This window comes from Anolis carolinensis, unplaced genomic scaffold (assembly GCF_035594765.1).
Source record: "Anolis carolinensis isolate JA03-04 unplaced genomic scaffold, rAnoCar3.1.pri scaffold_12, whole genome shotgun sequence".
NCBI classification, from domain to species: Eukaryota; Metazoa; Chordata; class Lepidosauria; order Squamata; family Dactyloidae; genus Anolis; species Anolis carolinensis.
Genome location: NW_026943823.1, coordinates 6,905,977 through 6,925,402, shown reverse-complemented (window position 1 = coordinate 6,925,402; position 19,426 = coordinate 6,905,977). Strand labels below are relative to the sequence as shown.

Here is a 19,426-nt window from a genome sequence, read left to right as displayed (position 1 = left end):
TTATACCCGTCCCAACATGCGTGCTACCCACCAGTTGCATGGCATGATGACCCGGCAGATGACCCGCCCCCCTCCGTAACAGTACGGGTAGGGGTAATAGCCCAGCAGAGGCTCACAGACCCGCTGGCAGTATCGATGGGCACGGCGGCACTGGGCACAGCAGTAGCCCCTCTCGTCCCACAGCGGGTGGAACTCCAGCCCGTTCTCCGTCTGCAGAGGGAAACAAAAGGGAGAAATGAGGCACCGATTCCTGATCTTGCTTCCTGGAGTACAGTAGAGCTAGTCCAGTGCCCAAGGCAGGATTGTACAATTGATATAGGCCCGGGCTGTGGCGCAGGCGGGAGAGCAAGCCAGCTGCAATTAACTGCAATGAATCACTCAGACCAGGAGGTCATGAGTCAAGGCCCTCTCGGAGCCTATGTTTGTTTGTCTTTGTTCTATGTTAAAAGGCATTGAATGTTTGCTTATATGTGTAATGTGATCCACCCTGAGTCCCCTTTGGGGTGAGAAGGGCGGAATATAAATGCTGTAAATAAATAAATAAATAAATATACTGGGCAATCCTAGTTTGGTCTATAGGACTTGGGCAGCTTTGAGGAAGCCAGTATAAACACATGGCTCCTTTATGTGCAACTAAGGGGGCCGGGCTGTGGCATAGGGTGTTGAGCAGCTGCAATAAATCACTCTGACCATGAGGTCATGAGTTCGAGGCCAGCCCGTGGCGGTGTGAGCACCCGCCAATTAAAAATAAAAAATAGCTCCTGCTCGTTGCTGACCTAGCAACCCGAAAGATAATTGCATCTATCAAGTAGGAAATAAGGTACCACCTATAAAGTGGGGAGGCAAGTTTAACTAATTTACGACCTGGAATTAGGAAGTGCATGATGAAGCAGCTGCTCCCCCCTGTGGCCAGAATCGAACATCCCCTCAGGAGAAGGTTAAATTGCCTCTGCGTCTGTCTCTGTCTCGGTTCTATGTGTATATGGGCATTGAATGTTTGCCCTATGTGTATATAATGTGATCCGCCCTGAGTCCCCTTCGGGGTGAGAAGGGCGGAATATAAATACTGTAAATAAATAAATAAACTAGCGTATATACAGGACCCTTAGTGGCACAGAAGATTAAACCGTTGAGCTGCTGAACTTGCTGACCAAAAGGTTGGCGGTTCGAATCCTGGTCTGTGGCAGGTCCTGGCTTGTTCAGGAGACTCTCCTCTACAGTTCCATTTGGTGGGAAGCCTTAGCATTGAACGCTTGTGTCGTTAAAGTGCAAAGTATGGAACCCTGCACAGATGGTCGGTCGGTTATGTTGGTGTGAGTATTGTGCGTTGTTGGGCGAGTAAGTTTAAAGATGTTGAGGTGGGAACATCTGACTTGTGTGACAAACAAAGAGTTGGATGTCCTGTGACAGCAACCACCGAGTTTCACAAGCAAAAAGAATTCAATGACTGCACGTTGCCTAAGTCGCATTGACCGACCGTCTGTGTAGGGTTCTATACTTTGCACTTTAACAATGCAAACGTTCAATGCTAAGGCTTCCCGCCAAATGGAACTGTAGAGATAGGGCCTTCTCTGTGGTGGCCCCCCGACTCTGGAACACCCTCCCCAAGGATCTCAGACAGGCCCCTACATTGGCAGTCTTCAGAAAGAACTTGAAGACCTGGCTGTTCCAATGTGCCTTCCCAGATTAATAGGAATTCTCCAACACCAAGTCCCATAAGCACTTTATTAGAACTAAGATCGTATATCGCACTCTGCACTTGCCCTATAAGCCTTATATATCACCTGTCACATCAGCACTTTTAATCTTGTACCCATTACTCTGGCCCGGCCCAGTTCTATTGTGTTTTAGCGTATTGTTATTGGTTGTTGTTTATACTGTTTTAATTGTTTTTAATTTGCTTTTTGTTTTGTATTGTTATATTGTGTGTTGAGGCCTTGGCCTTTGTAAGCCGCATCGAGTCCTTCGGGAGATGCTAGCGGGGTACAAATAAAGTTTAATAATAATAATAATAATAGAGGAGAGTCTACTGAACAAACCAGTACCTGCCGCAGACCAGGTACTCTGTTGAGGAGTTACGAAGGTGGAGGCATTACTTTTCATTCAACCCTCGTACATGATCCTCCCTGCCTATTTGAATTGTGCAAATGCTTTAAAACTGTCCCCCCCCCCCCCCGCCCCCAACCTGATGCCTGGCATTACTTTCCAAGGTGGTGGTGGTGATGGTTGCATAGAAAGGCACGCTTGATACCTTCTCCCTTTGAGGCTCAACCCAGAGTTCAGTGCTACTTGCGGCCTATTTATTTCCTCGCAGAGACTCACGTAGTCATTCACTGGGAAGTCCTCCTGCGTGAGTTGCCGAGCCTGGCGTCTCTTGCCTGGACCCTCTCCTTCCTTTTCTTCTCGATGACCTCCAGTCCGCTCTGGCTCGTCTGTAGGGAACCCATTCTCCACCTCGCCTTCGTTTCCAAAGTCCAAGACTTCTGTCTCTAAAAGCAAGATTTTTTCCCCAACTGAGTGAATGAGAAGACTGTACGGAAAAAGTAGAAGTCCAAGAAGAAGCACGCTTTACCTTTCACCAAGGCTGGGTGCATCCAATACACAGTGACATTTTCGCAGAATTCCAAGATCCTGGAATTCTTCAGGAAGTCTTTGTTCTCCACCGGTTTCTCCCCAGGAACCCAGATCACAGACTGCTCGAAATAAGTTGATGTTGTTTTCTCTTCCTGAAAATGAAATGAAACAGCCTTGCACTTTATTCCAGAGTGGTATTTCATCAAATTTTTGTTCCTAGGATGAAAACTGAGACTATATCCCTTCTGACAGATGAAGGCTAACCCAAACAGTGTTGCATCTGTACGTATGAATTAAATGCGAAATATATGCACATTTGTGCCCGCTTTAGTCTTCTTTCTTTAGAATAACAGTGAGATTTCAACTCTCACCATTCCTAACAGCATCAGCCCCCTTCCTTAAACCGCTGAGCTGCTGAACTTGCTGACTGAAAGGTCGGTGGTTCAAATCCGGGGAGCGGGGTGAGCTCCTGCTGTTAGCCACAGCTCCTAGCAGTTTGAAAACACACAAATGTGAGTAGATCAATAGGTACCACACTGGAAGGAAGGTAACGGCGCTCTACGCAGCCACATGACCTTGGAGGTGTCTATGGACAACTCCAGCTCTTCAGCTTAGAAATGGAGATGAGCACCAACCCGCAGAGTCGGACACGACTGGACTTAATGTCAGGGGAAAACCTTTTATCTTTTCTCTTCTTTGATAATGTGTAATTCCTGCTTATAAGGATCCTTCCAATTAATATCTTAGAAATCTTATCTGTTGACATGTGCAGCAGAGTGGCGCAGCGGAAGTGCGCTGGGCCCATTACCCATAGGTTGATGGATCAAAATAATCCTCTGCTAATTTCTATAGAGCTCCCAGTGGCACAGCGGGTTAAACCGCTGAGCTGCTAAAATTGCTGACCAAAAGGTTGGCAGTTTGAATTTGGGGAGTGGGAGTGAGCTCCAAGCCTCTGGATAATCCAAGCCATTTTTGTAGTCAGTGTTTTAAAAATATTGTGATATTTTGGTGCTAAATTCGTAAATGCAGTAATTACAACATAACATTACTGCGTATTGAACTACTTTTTCTGTCAAATTTGTTGTATAACATGAAGTTTTTGGTACTTAATTTGTAAAATCATAACCTAATTTGATGTTTAATAGGATTTTCCTTAATCCCTCCTTATTATCCAACATATTCGCTTATCCAACATTCTGCCGGCCCGTTGATTTTGGATAAGTGAGACTCTACTGTATTTATTTTTATTTCTGAAATTTACCACCCTCGGCTTATACTGGAGTCAATGTTTTCCCAGGTTTTTTTGTGGTAAAATTAGGTGCCTCGGCTTATATTCGGGTCAGTTTATACTCGAGTATATACGGTAAATAGAAGAGGGTCTTTGGATCCATACATTTGCGAAATCAGAAATAGAATCTGGAGGCAATTTCAGACTGCTTTCTCCACTAGACTAAATTTGGACCAGTTTCAAAGTTTAAAACCGATTCCATCTGGACAGCTTCAGTCGGGCCTTAGTTCGGCATTTAACAAAATATGCTGAGCATGTCTGTTGTTCCATTTGAAAGCGAATGGGATTATTTTCTCTGTCCTTTCTGCTCTGTTCTAATCTCTGACAGATCTATCTGGTTTGATTGAAGCCACGTTTTCCTGCAAACCTCAGGCTCCTCCATGTCAATGTCGGACGTTTCCGGTATCCCTTTCACTTGGCTCCTGATGAAGCATTTCGGATCTCCGCTGAAAAAGATGCCAGTGATTCCCTGATGGAGTAAAAGACAGGCAGGTGAAAGAGCAACGAAAGGAGAATAGGCCTGCAGTCAGATGGTCATAACAACATTCAGAATATAATGCACCATTTTCATGATCAGTAAAGAGAACTTATATTGGCAGAGATCGTAATAAAAGCAGAGTTTTCTTCGGCTGCAAAGCACACACAACTCTGCTCTTTGAGACCATATTGCCCAAGGCAGTTGCCTCGGTCTACAACCCTGACCAGTTATACTTACATTTTTAAAGTCATGTATTTCCAAGACTTCCTCGCTGCCCTTTCCGGTTTGGAAGATCTCCGTCCCGGCAAGAGGATCTATCTTCATGAATATTTGTTGCCGTTCCCCATTGCTGAAAAAGGTATGCTCCATATCATAGACCTGAAACAATAAATTGAAGAGAGCACACAGGCGCCTTTCAGTCTTTGTGTTTTTCTGAACTTGGATAAGTTACTTTTTTGGGAAATACATACAAATCAAAAAGTTGGCGGTTCGAATCCGGGGAGCGGGGTGAGCTCCCGCTATTAGCCCCAGCTTCTGCCAACCTAGCAGTTTGAAAACATGCAAATGTGAGTAGATCAATAGGTACCGCTCCGGCTGGAAGGTAATGGTGCTCCATGCAATCATGCTGGCTACATGGCCTAGGAGGTGTCTATGGATAATGCCAGTTCTTCGGCTTAGAGTAGACTTAGAGACACACAACAACAAGGGGAACCATTGTCAGAAACAAACCAAGGAACGTAATGAGGCAAGCTCCTGCATTTTCTGGTATATAAGATGACTTTTTAACCCAGGAAAAACTTCTCAAAAGTCAGGGGTCGCCTTATATGCCCAGTCATCTTATACGCCGGAAAAATATGGTGCTGTATTATCATAGACCTAAATAAAACTCTAGTTGATTTACTTTTTTGTTATTGGGTCAGAGGCGAATTGGAGTCGCTTCTGATGTGAGACAATTGGCTGTCTGCAAGGATGTTGCCCAGGAGATACCTGGATGTGTTACAATCCTCTGGGAGGCTTCTCTCATGTCCCCACATGGGGAGCTAGAGCTGACAGATGGGAGCTCACCCCATCTCGTAGATCTGAACCACTGACCGAGGCAAAGTGGGGTTTATATACCTGTGGAATGTCCAGGCTGGGAGAAAGAACTCTTGTCTGTTGGAAGCAAGTGTTAATGTTGCAATTGGCCAGCTTGATTAACATTGAATAGCCTTACAACTTTGAGGCTGGCTGCTTCCTGCCTGGGGGAACCCTTTGTTGGGAGGTATTAACAAAGGTGCCTTGAAGAATTCTTTCTCCCACCTTGGACATTATTCCACAGATATATAAACCCCACTTGCCTAGTTTCCAACAGACCTCACAACATTTGAGGATGCCTGCCATAGATTCAGGCAAAACGTCAGGAGAGAATGCTTCTGGAAGGTAGTCAGACAGCCCAGAAAACTCATAGCAACCCAGCTGCTTAGTGGGTTGACCGTTTGCGTGATATATGCCTTCGGAGGAATATTAATAGCCACTAAAGCCAGGTTTTTCTCAATATCGTATTGATGCCGTTTTAGGGAACCCCATAGCAATATATGCATTTGTTGTTTTCAAGCGAGTGCACTTTGGAAAATTCATACTATGGAACATATAAGATGAAGTCCCAGAAAGGACTGGCAGGCTGCCTTGCCAGACTCTCTCCAAGAACAAGCTGTGCTTTGCATCAGGCAGAGTGGCATCTTTTTGGGAGAAAATCCCAACCTTCACTGGGGGAATTATTTTTCTTTTGACTCTGGCTAAAGATCCCATTTGAAACTTTTTTTTCCAAAAAGGAGAGATCTTTCACTGTCGAGGTAGAATATTGGCTGACTTTGCAAAGTCCTACAGTAGCCTTTCTCAAACCAATATCACTCCCATCACCCCCAGATTGCACAGCCATTAAGTCATTATATAGTAATAATAATAATAACAATATTATTATTATTTTATTATGACACAGCAAACATGATAGATATGCTGGATTTCGTATCACAAAATCACAAGTCGAACACTTCCCAAGTGTCTAGGACTGTGTGATGTATTTTCGGATGATGCGTGCAGATCCCAGTAGGGTGGCCTTTATCATCATCATCATCATCATTATTATTAAAATAATAATAATAATAATAATAATAATAATAATATATTAATAATAATAATAATAATAATAATAATAATAATTTATTTATATACCGCTCCATCTCCTCGAAAGGACTCAGAGCGGTTTCCAACATGAACATAAAAACCTTCCATTGTCAAAAAATACCACAAAGTTCAACATAATACACATAATAAACAATATCATAAGACAAAGAAAATTTTGTTAAAAAACAGACACAAAATTACAAATCCAAGTCAATATACTCCATCAAGGATTCAAATACAGTAGAGTCTCACTTATCCAACACTCGCTTATCCAACGTTCTGGATTATCCAACGCATTTTTGTAGTCAATGTTTTCAATACATCATGATATTTTGATGCTAACTTCGTAAATACAGTAATTACTACATAGCATTAATGTGTAATGAACTACTTTTTGTGTCAAATTTGTTGTATAACATGATGTTTTGGTGCTTAATTTGTAAACTCATAACCTATTTTGATGTTTAATAGGCTTTTTCTTAATCTCTCCTTATTATCCAACATATTCGCTTATCCAACGTTCTGCCGGCCTGTTTATGTTGGATAAGTGAGAGTCTACTGTATTATTATTATTATTATTATTATTATTAATGATAATAATAATAATTTTATTATTTATTTACAACATTTATACTCCGCCCTTCTCACCCGAGGGAACTCAGGGCGGCTTACAAAAATTGGCAAAATGTAATGCCCAAAATGCAATCATAAAAACAAAACAATACAAACAGACCCATTAATAACATTGTTAAAACACATTATAAAAACCTTAAAAACGTATATATAATTAATTCCATTCATCCAAAATCTTCATGCTTCATTCTTAAATCAGGCCATGTCAACTTTGTCATTTACTCATCAAAAGTTTGGTATAAATAATACTTTATTTATATACTGCTCCATCTCCTCGAAAGGACTCAGGGAGGTTTCCAACATGAACATAAAAACATTCAATTGTCAAAAAATACCACAAAGTTTAACATAATACACATAAGACAAAGAAAATTCTATTAAAAAAAAGACACAAAATTACAAATCCAAGTCAATATACTCCATCAAGGATTCAAATACCAGTAAACAGAAATAATAATAATAATAATAATAATAATAATAATAATAATAATAATAATAATAATAATAATAATAAGCAGCCTGTGCAAGGAAACCGATGAAACCATTGATCATCTCCTCAGCTGCTGTAAGAAAATTGCACAGACTACAAACAGAGGCACAACTATGTGGCCCAAATGATTCATTGGAACCTATGCCTCAAGTATCACCTCCCTGCAGTTAAGAACTGGTGGGATCACAAACCTGCAAAGGTTGTGCAAAATGAACACGCAAAGATACTGTGGGACTTCCGAATCCAGACTGACAAAGTTCTGGAACACAACACACCAGACATCACAGTTGTGGAAAAGAACAAGGTTTGGATCATTGATGTTGCCATCCCAGGTGACAGTCACATTGAAGAAAAACAACAGGAAAAACTCAGCCGCTATCAGGACCTCAAGATTGAACTTCAAAGACTCTGGCAGAAACCAGTGCAGGTGGTCCCGGTGGTGATGGGCACACTGGGTGCCGTGCCAAAAGATCTCAGCCGGCATTTGGAAACAATAGACATTGACAAAATTACGATCTGCCAACTGCAAAAGGCCACCTTACTGGGATCTGCACGCATCATCCGAAAATACATCACACAGTCCTAGACACTTGGGAAGTGTTCGACTTGTGATTTTGTGATACGAAATCCAGCATATCTATCATGTTTGCTGTATCATACAATAAAATAATAATAAAAAACTTTATTTATATTTCATCCTTCTCCCCGAAGGGACTCAAGAGCAGATTATTTATCTATTCATGTTTGCATGTTTTCGATCTGCTAGGTTGGCAGGAGCTAGGGCTAACAGTGGGAGCTCACCCTGTTCCGTGGATTCGAACTGCCGAACCTCTGGTCAGCAGTTTAGCAGTATTAGGGTTTTTATCCCATTGCGTCACCAGTCCAACCCCATTCTGTTGACAGATAGCCACTGGGCATCTGTAAATTGCTATTGTTGAGCACGTTTAATGGGCAGCAAATTGCGCCAAGCTGATACAGAGAAAGCAAGCCTTTCAGAAAGTTGGTAGTTTTTGAAAAGAACTTTTGACATCCAATAGCAAGCCGGAGCTGTTTATCTCATCACACCCACACACCTCTTCTAGGGTTGCAAGCGTTTGCCCAAGGCCAGCTTCCTTTGACCAAGGAACTGAACATATATAATATTTCTGTGATACATAATTTATTTGGATCTCTGATTTTTTTCTCTCTCTCTCTTTTGGATTACAACTCTCTGAAACTCTCAGCGCAGCCATTGGCAACCTCCCCAAACTGCTTGCATTTTTCATACGCTGCACATTCCTTCGAGGAGACAGGAGAAGGTGCCGGGAGATGCCTCCTTGCAGACGCTGGAATCCTGATAACCAGGATGTATAAATTCTCGATACATCCACATTTGAATACTGGTGAGGTTGGGGAGGGGATGATTTTGCCATTTGGGAGTTATAGTTTGCTGGGATTAATAGTTCACCTACAATCAAAGAGCATTCTGAACTCCACCAATGATAGAATTGAACCAAATTTGACACACAAAACTCCCATGTCCAATAGAAAATACTGCAAGGGTTTAGTGGGCATTGATCTTGAGTTTGGGAGTTGTAGTTCACCTACATCCAGAGAGCACTGTGGACTCAAACAATGATGGATCTGGACCAAACTTGGCATAAATATTCAATATGCCCAAATGTGAAAACTGGTGGAGTTTGGGGAAAATAGACGTTGACTTTTGGGAGTTGCAGTCGCTGGGATTTATAGTTCACCTACAATCAAAGAGCATTCTGAACTCCACCAACGATGGAATTGGACCAAAATTCCCACACAGAACCCCCATGACCAATAATAATAATAATAACTTTATTTTTATACCCCGCCCCATCTCCCCGAAGGGACTTGGGGCGGCTTACATGGGGCCTTGCCCGATAAAACAATCAAATATCAAAACACAGCAATAAAACAGTTATCCAATAAAAACATCAATTACAGTAAAAACAATAGTTAAAATCAACATAAAACATACAATATTAACACTGGAGACCAACAGAAAATACACCCGCTCACGACCCCCCCAGGATTACCAACCGTAAGGTTGAGAAACTCTGCCTTAGATCTTGGCAATTTCTCATTCCAGATGCATGGAAAATGCCCAGCATCTTCCTCAATGGCCAAGCTAAGGCTTCAAGGAAGATCATCTTGCCTTTTGGAAAAATGAGATTCATAACCATTTTTTTCATGTGCACGCTGGTCGCTCCACCCCACTCCTGAAGAGAAGAGGGATAATAATAATAATAATAATAATAATAATAATAATAATAATAATAATGCTTTGACTGAAGTCAAAAATCAGAAACTCCTCAAAGCACAGTAGACACACAACCAGTACAAGAAAACCGCACTACAAACTAGAGCTGACAGCTGGCACAACAAAACATTGCATGGAAAGTTCCTTGACAAAATTGAAGGAAAAGCTGATAAGGAGAAGACCTGGCTCTGGCTCACGAATGGGACCCTGAAGAAGGAGACAGAAGGCCTGATCCTTGCAGCCCAGGAGCAAGACATCAGGACAAAGGCAATTCAGGCCAAGATCGAAAAATCAGCTGATGACCCAAAATGCAGACTGTGCAAGGAAACCGATGAAACCATTGATCATATCCTCAGCTGCTGTAAGAAAATCACACAGACAGACTACAAACAGAGGCACAACTATGTGGCCCAAATGATTTGTTGGAACTTATGCCTCAAGTACCACCTCCCAGCAGCAAAGAACTGGTGGGATCACAAACCTGCAAAAGTATTGGAAAATGAGCACGCAAAGATACTGTGGGATTTCCGAATGCAGACTGACAAAGGTCTGGAACACAACACACCAGACATCACAGTTGTGGAAAAGAAAAAGGTTTGGATCATTGATGTTGCCATCCCAGGTGACAGTCGCATTGACGAAAAACAACAGGAAAAACTCAGCCGCTATCAGGACCTCAAGATTGAACTTCAAAGACTCTGGCAGAAACCAGTGCAGGTGGTCCCGGTGGTGATGGGCACACTGGGTGCCATGCCAAAAGATCTCAGCCGGCATTTGGAGACAATAGACATGGACAAAAATTACGATCTGCCAACTGCAAAAGGCCACCCGACTGGGATCTGCACGCATCATCCGAAAATACATCACACAGTCCTAGACACTTGGGAAGTATTCGACTTGTGATTTTGTGATATGAAATCCAGCATATCTATTTTGTTTGCTGTGTCATATAATTAATAATAATAATAATAATAATAATAATAATAATAATAATAATTAGGGTGGAATACAAATAAAGTATTATTTTATTATGACACAGCAAACAAGATAGATATGCTGGATTTCATATCACAAAATCACAAGTCGAACACTTCCCAAGTGTCTAGGACTGTGTGATGTATTTTCGGATGATGCGTGCAGATCCCAGTAGGGTGGCCTTTTGCAGTTGGCAGATCGTGATTTTGTCAATGTCTATTGTTTTTATTATTATTATTATTATTATTATTATTATTATTATTATTATTATTATTTTCTTGTTTGCTGTGTCATACAATAAAATAATAATAATAATACTTTATTTGTATTCCGCCCTATCACCCCAAGGGGACTCAGGGCAGATTCCAACATACAATGGCAAACATTAAATGTTTTTTTCTGCCTGGACCAAAGGGTAAGATGCTTCCCTTCCCACCATATAAAGAAGTCTACTGGATTGGAAACGGCATATTATTTTTCTGGCAATGGGGCAGCAGGACAATTTGGAGCAGGCGTGTATTACATCTGGTTCTCTAGATGTCGTTGGACTGGAACCAGCCCTGTCCAGCATGGCCAATGAAGAAAGATGATGGGCCTTGCAGCCCAGAGACACCTGGAGAAGAAGCATATTCTACACTGCGGACTTTATAGGATGTCAGGTACATGCAGGTGTGTCTTTCAATAGGCAGGGTGCTTAAGAGAAATGGCCACGGCAGGCTGCAAACTGGCAATTATCTCACACTTCCTAATGGCAGAGCCACCACCGCAGAGGAGGAATTACATTGAATGGCATGCCTTTGGATTTAAGTGGTGGTTTGGCCCCTATGCGCTGCCTCCTATGTGATGGCAAAGGGGCCAATGGCAGATGTGTGCCGTGGGTGAATCCCAGAAAAAAAGCTCAGGGCCTCTTCTGCCGTCTTGCTTATTGACATGAGGATGGAGGCTGTTTTCTTTTCGGGATGTTTGTTCCCCTCGTCTTTATTTGGATTTGCAAAAAAAAAACTGGCATCGCCTTTGCAATCAGGCCTTGGTGTAGCTTTGTTTTTCCTGGCAGGCGATAGCGGGCTGGACAAACGGTTGCTTCTTGATGTCAAGAGACAGAGGGAATGAAAGGAAAAGTCATGGCCCACGGTGCTTCGTGAACCAAGGCCTGGCAAACAAATTGGGGGCTTCCAGATGTGGTTGAACGCCCACTCCTATCATCCCCAGCACTTTGCTTTGGATAAGAATGATGGGAACAACATCTGGAAGCACTCAGCTTCTCCGATTTCACAATTTGTTTTACGTTCTTACCTTTTCTCTCAGGCATCAAAAATTGGCAAGAGTGGAGATAACTTTGTACAGGTCTTGCATGGAGGTCTTTCCAATAGTGTTGTGCATTTGTATGGAATCGCTGTTCGTTTTGTTTAGTCTCATTCATTTTGTATCAGTTTTGTATTTGTCCCAGTTTCCGAAAATGGGGCGCCTATACGAATAGAATTTTCGTCTCGCTTATGAAAATTTTCAGACCATTGGTGGCAATGAGAGGGCTTCCTAGGCTCACTCCTCCCCCCACTGGGTTTTTGGGCGAAAGGGGTGAAAATCGCCACACATGGAGGGCATTTCAACCCCTTTTTAGCCCACCAACTTTTAAAACATTTCGGTCTTCCCCAGGGTACTATTGTTATTATTATTATTATTATTATTATTATTATTATTATTATTATTATTATTATTGTATGACACAGCAAGCAAGATAGATATGCTGGATTTTGTATCACAAAATCACAGCTCAAACACTTCCCAAGTGTCTAGGACAGTGTGATGTATTTTCGGATGATACGCACAGATCCCAGTCGGGTGGCCTTTTGCAGTTGGCAGATCGTAATTTTGTCAATGTCTATTGTTTCCAAATGCTGGCTGAGATCTTTTGGAACGGTACCCAATGTGCCCATCACCACCGGGACCACCTGCACTGGTTTCTGCCAGAGTCTTTGAAGTTCAGTCTTGAGGTCCTGATAGCGGCTGAGTTTTTCCTGTTGTTTTTCGTCAATGTGACTGTCCCCTGGGATGGCGACATCAATGATCCAAACCTCTTTCTTTTCCACAACTGTGATGTCTGGTGTGTTGTGTTCCAGAACTTTGTCAGTCTGGATTCGGAAGTCCCACAGTATCTTTGCCTGATCATTTTCCAATACTTTTACAGGTTTGTGATCCCACCAGTTCTTTACTTCTGGGAGGTGGTACTTGAGGCATAAATTCCAATGAATCATTTGGGCTACATAGTTGTGCCTCTGTTTGTAGTCTGTCTGTGCAATTTTCTTACAGCAGCTGAGGATATGATCAATGGTTTCATTGGCTTCCTTGCACAGTCTGCATTTTGGATGGTCAGCTGATTTTTTGATCTTGGCCTGAATTGCCTTTGTCCTGATGTCTTGCTCCTGGGCTGCAAGGATCAGGCCTTCTGTCTCCTTCTTCAGGGTCCCATTCGTGAGCCAGAGCCAGGTCTTCTCCTTATCAGCTTTTCCTTCAATTTTGTCAAGGAACTTTCCATGCAATGTTTTGTTGTGCCAGCTGTCAGCTCTAGTTTGTAGTGCAGATTATTATTATTATTATTATTATTATTATTATTATTATTATTAACACCCATGGGCACACATCAGCTGTCACGGGGAAGCAGACCTCTCTCAGACCCAGCTTAGGGTCCCAGAGAAACTATTATTATTAATATTAATATTATTATTAACACATATTGGCACACATCAGTTGTCACGGGGAAGCAGACCTCTCTCAGACCCAGTTTAGGGTCCCAGAGAAACTATTGTTATTAATATAAATATGATTATTAACACTCATTGGCACACATCAGCTGTCATGGGAAAGCCGACCTCTCTCAGACCCTGTTTAGGGTCCCAGAGAAACTATTGTTATTAATATTAATATTATTATTATTAACACCCATTGGCACACATCAGCTGTCATGGGAAAGCAGACCTCTCTCAGACCCAGCTTAGGGTCCCCGAGAAACTATTGTTATTAATATTAATATTATTATTAACACCCATTGGCACACATCAGCTGTCACGGGGAAGCAGACCTCTCTCAGACCCAGCTTAGGGTCCCAGAGAAACTATTGTTATTAATATTAATATTATTATTAACACCCATTGGCACACATCAGCTGTCACGGGGAAGCAGACCTCTCTCAGACCCAGCTTAGGGTCCCAGAGAAACTATTGTTATTAATATTAATATTATTATTAACACCCATTGGCACACATCAGCTGTCACGGGGAAGCAGACCTCTCTCAGACCCAGCTTAGGGTCCCAGAGAAACTATTGTTATTAATATTAATATTATTATTAACACCCATTGGCACACATCAGCTGTCACGGGGAAGCAGACCTCTCTCAGACCCAGCTTAAGGTCCCAGAGAAACTATTGCTCTTAATATTAATATTATTATTAACACCCATTGGCACACATCAGCTGTCACGGGGAAGCAGACCTCTCTCAGACCCAGCTTAAGGTCCCAGAGAAACTATTGCTCTTAATATTAATATTATTATTAACATCCATTGGCACACATCAGCTGTCACGGGGAAGCAGCCCTCTCTCAGACCCAGCTTAGGGTCCCAGAGTAACTATTGTTATCAATATTATTATTATTATTATTAACACCCATTGGCACACATCAGCTGTCACGGGGAAGCAGACCTCTCTCAGACCCAGCTTAGGGTCCCAGAGAAACTATTGTTATTAATATTAATATTATTATTAACACCCATTGGTACATATCAGCTGTCATGGGAAAGCAGCCCTCTTTTAGTACCTGCTTATTGTTATCCAGCCTGAAATGAAAGGAAAATGAAAGCAAGTACAATGATTGTGCAGCTTTCTCTTTCGTGTTGCCTCGTCCGAAAATGACATCTTTTGTTTCGTGCATTCGAATAGACGAATAAAACAGATGAAACAAATACCGCGCACATCACTACTTTCCAAGTCAATTGGCTCTAAAGACAGCTTCTTATTCAATGGATGCCTTCCTCACCCTGTTGCTGGGGATGATAGGAGTTGCATGTCAACACTCCTGTTTTTTTGCTGGGTTGTGAAATCAAATTGCTAATCCCACAGATGCACTGAATCAACGGCTAAATAACAAACCAGCATTTATGTAAATTCAGTCAGTTTGCTAGGTCTACTCTAAGCGAGGCCAAGAATTGGATTTACCTCTTAAGTCTAAGCTTTAATACATCTCTGCTGCGTGGCAAGCGGGTTGGATGTGCCTGGAATGAAAATGTATTCTCCAGATCGGGCTCCTGAATAGCAGGCGGCTGATTGCAAACAGATGTTGTCGTCAGGTCAGACAATGAAGAAAGCAACGGCAGCAGCATTTGCACAATCCAGACAGATCCTGGCTGGCCCCGGACTCCCCGCTGCCCCACAAACCGCCTCCCAGTCGGGCTGCTGCTCTGCCCGCGAGATGCAAGGTGTGAAAAACAGAGCCCAAAAAAGCAAAAATGCCCAAACAATTTATGTGTTTTGTATTACAAACAGTCCCTGAGTTAGAAGAGTTATTATCATGGGGAAAAGGTGGCTCCACTGAAATTTTATCACTAATCCTTGTTTTCACAACAAGCCAAATTTTCCAAAATCCATTGATTACAGGGACAGAAAGTGAAGTGGAAACTCCTAAACAGGAGCACAGAGAGCCAAACAAACACCACAGGGGTGTTAGGGTGTTGAGGCCACAGCTAGAACAGTGGGTTAAATAACCTGCTATTTATTTATTTATTTACAGTATTTATATTCCGCCCTTCTTTCTCACCCCGAAGGGGACTCGGGGCGGATTACAATGAACACATATATGGCAAACATTCAATGCCAACAGACAAACAACATATATAGACAGACACAGAGGCATTTAACATTTTTTCCAGCTTCATGATTCTGACCACAGGGGGAGCTGTTGCTTCACTGTCCACTGGTGGCTGTACTTCCTCATTCCTTTCCTCGTGTTTTGCTGGCAGTTTTTATGATGTTGTAAATTAGTTAAATTAGCCTCCCGCATAAAGCGTACCTAAATTTCCCTACTTGACAGCTGCAACTGTCTTTCGGGGCTGCATAGGTCAACAGCAAGCCGGGCTATTTAATGGTCGGGGGCTTAACCCGACCCGGGCTTCAAACTCATGACCTTTCGGTCAGTAGTGATTTATTGCAGCTGGTTACTAGCCAGCTGCGCCACAGCCCGGCCCCAAAAATCGCATTGACTGGAAGGTCAGCAGTTTGAGACACAGGTCTGGGTGAGCTCCCTCCATCAGCCCTAGCTTTCTGTTTACCTAACAGTTCAAAATCAGCAATGTGAGTAGATAAATAGGTACTGTCCCTAAAAACATGCCAGCAAATTCGATCAGGAAGGTATCCATGGACACCTCCTCAGTGTAGAAAATGGAACAACATCACATACCCCTCTCATGACTGAGTCGAGCACAACCTCCAGAAGCTGTTGATTGAAAAGTAGGAAGCCTTGCCTATGTGAATGTACTGTCTGTCTTAGGTTCAGAATTATTATTGTCCTGTCTAAATAGGAAACAGTGTGAATCCATAAAGTAAGGGACCTATTACAATATTGAATAAATAAAAGGAGGTAGCTGTGAGTTTTCTGGGCTGTATGGTCATGTTCCAGAAGCATTCTCTCCTGACGTTTTGCCTACATCTATGGCAAGTATCCTCAGAGGTTGTGAGGTTTATTGGAATCTAGGCAAGGGGAGTTTATAGATCTGTGGAATGATGTCCAGGGTGGGAGAAAGAACTCTTGTCTGTTTTGGGCAAGTGTGAATGTTGCAATTGACTACCTTAATTAGCATTAAATAGCCTTGCAGCTTCAATGCCGGGCTGTGGCGCAGGCTGGTGAGCAGCCTGCTGCAATAAATCACTCTGACCATGACCTCATGAGTTCGAGGCCAGCCCGTGGTGGGGTGAGCACCCGTCAATTAAAAAAAAAATAGCCCCTGCTCGTTGCTGACCTAGCAGCCCGATAGATAGTTGCATCTATCAAGTAGGAAATAAGGTACCATTTATAAAGTGGGGAGGCAAATTTAACTAATTTACGACGTTGGAATGAGGAAGTGCCGTCACAGTGGATGATGAAGCAGCTGCTCCCCCTTGTGGCCAGAATCGAACATCCCCTCAGGAGAAGGTTAAATTCATGTGGCCCGCCCTTGTTCTATTGTTCTTCTGATTTTGCGTATGTAGCGTATATTATCATTTATTATATTGTTCAATGTGTTTTGATTTGTTGTTCTATTTATATTCTGTTATATTGTATTGTTTTGGGCATGGCCCCATGTAAGCCGCCCCGAGTCCCCGTTGGGGAGATGGTGGCGGGGTATAAATAAAGATGATGATGATGATGATGATGATGATGATGATTATTATTATTATTATATTGCCTCCGTGTCTGTCTTTGTCTCGGTTCTATGTGTATATGGGCACTGAATGTTTGCCCTATATGTATATATCCTGTTTCCCTGAAAATAAGACATCCCCGAAAAATAAGACCTAGCAGAAGTTTTGCTGAATTGCTAAATATAAGGCCTCCCCCGAAAGTAAGACCTAGCAAAGTTTTTGTTTGGAAGCATGCCCGGCGCCTGCCAAACAGAACACCATAGCATGCAGGATTGGTACATGTATATACCAGTTGTACATGGAAATAATGGTAGTAACAAGAAATTCTTGATAGGATTCACAGTTTTTCTGGTTATGCTGGTTTGTGATGACAACTACTGTACAGTATATAATAAATATTCATTTTTTTGTTCAACAATAAATGGAAAAATAAAACATCCCCTGAAAATAAGACCTAGCACATCTTTGGGAGCAAAAATTAATATAAGACATTGTCTTATTTTCGGGGAAACACGGTATTATTATTAAATTGCCTCTGTGTCTGTCTTTGTCTCGGTTCTATGTGTATATGGGCATTGAATGTTTGCCCTATATGTATATAATGTGATCCGCTCTGAGTCCCCTTCGGGATGAGAAAGAAAAGCGGAATATAAATACTGTAAATAAATAAATAAATAAATAAATAAAATGCCTGGCTGCTTCCTTCCTGGGGGCATCCTTTGTTGGGAGGTGTTGGCTGGCCGTGATTGAGAATGCTTCTGGAACATGGCCGTACAGCCCGGAAAACTCACAGCAACCCAATGATTCTGGCCATGAAAGCCTTTGACAACACATATGACAGATTGTTTTTTGGGGCAAAGAATTCATGATTAAGGCATAAAATACAGAAGGATCCCTTTCCAAACCCAGCGAATGCAACACTGCTTTAAGAGCCTCTTGGTCCTCTTTGCAGCAGGTATGTTGAAGTGCAAAATGCAGCCGGACGCGGCCGTGATCAATCACTCTGGAGAGCTGGCTTCTTCTCCCTTAATGTGGTGCCATAATGGGTTTCCTACCCGCTTCTGGCCGGCTAATTGAAACAAAATGGAAAGTGCTTTCTCACAATTAATTCTGAGGCCAGCGCTGCGAAGGTGACGGAATGCTTTGGTAGCCAAGAACTCATTATATATATAAAAATAAAAACTCAAATAGAGAAGGCTGCAAACTTTCCTTAACATCACCTTGGATGCTCTATCTTTTTAAAAAAAAATTCAAAGCAGAGACAATAGTTTGGAATATGAAAGATCGAAAAAGAATTGCGTGCGGAGTGTGCAACTTACTTTTTTGGCCGATGGGCTCAAAAAATAGTAGACTCCCAGAACGGTCAGGACGAGAGAGAGGACGAAGGTGCAGAGAAGCACCCAGCGGATCCGGTGCCGTTTGTAGAGTTCCTTGTTGGTGTCAGATGCTTGTGCCTAATAATAGTTGGCAATTAGAATTAGAATTAGAAATGATTCATACACATTATAAAGGTAAAGGTTTCCCCTGACATTAAGTCTAGTCGTGTCCGACTCTGGGGTTTGGTGCTCATCTCCATCTCCACTATACTGTGCATGAAATAAAGTTGGTGATCTGAACGTAAAGAAAGGAGTAAGAGCCACACACAAGCTCAGCTTATAAAGAAGTCATTAAATAACCCACTTACATCAAGTGCATAAAACTCCTGGGAGCTTTCCAGGGGATCTTTGGCCATGATGCTTGCTTCCCTTCAGTGGCAAAACCTCCTTCTGTGCCTTGTGCCGAGTGCGACTGCTGCGAGAGAGACCGCTGGGGCCGAGGTGGAGCCAGGCTGCCTTGGCTCAGAGTGTCTCAAGGAAGGCTTACCATTCCTAGGCTTGGAAAAGCAGGTAGCGACTGTTATTGGTACCGATCTTTCAAAAGTATTACATCTGAGAAACGTATTAAGAGTCAGTCACACACAGCTGTGATGCAAGGTACATTTTCCTTCCATATGTGTTATCTTTATCACAACAGAGACAACAGAGCATTAGCCAGGCCCTTTAATAATAATAATAATAATAATAATAATAATAATAATAATAATAATAATTAAAAAACAAAGTATGGATTGTCGATGTTGCAATCCCAGGTGACAGCAGGATTGGAGAGAAACAACTGGAAAA

General features: G+C 42.2%; 1 protein-coding gene across 1 annotated transcript; it reads right to left on the bottom strand.

Annotated features, from left to right (window-relative positions):
- Positions 1 to 19,116, bottom strand: tnmd (tenomodulin). Its single transcript, XM_062963718.1, has 7 exons — positions 18,949 to 19,116; positions 18,584 to 18,718; positions 4,578 to 4,718; positions 4,230 to 4,331; positions 2,573 to 2,726; positions 2,323 to 2,489; positions 1 to 210 (listed from the first exon to the last, which is right to left on the bottom strand). Exons 1-7 carry the CDS (start codon positions 18,994 to 18,996, stop codon positions 1 to 3), a joined length of 957 nt encoding a protein of 318 aa, XP_062819788.1. The 5' UTR covers positions 18,997 to 19,116.
- Between the last annotated feature and the right edge of the window lie 310 nt (positions 19,117 to 19,426).

Coding starts and splice junctions, on each gene's coding strand:
- tnmd (XM_062963718.1), bottom strand. CDS start 18,996: ATGGCCAAAGATCCCCTGGAAAGCTCCCAGGAGTTTTATGCACTTGAT. Junction 2,490..2,572: donor GCACCCAGCCTTGGTGAAAG/GTAAAGCGTGCT, acceptor TCTTGCTTTTAG/AGACAGAAGTCTTGGACTTT. Junction 211..2,322: donor ACTTCCCAGTGAATGACTAC/GTGAGTCTCTGC, acceptor TTCCCTCTGCAG/ACGGAGAACGGGCTGGAGTT.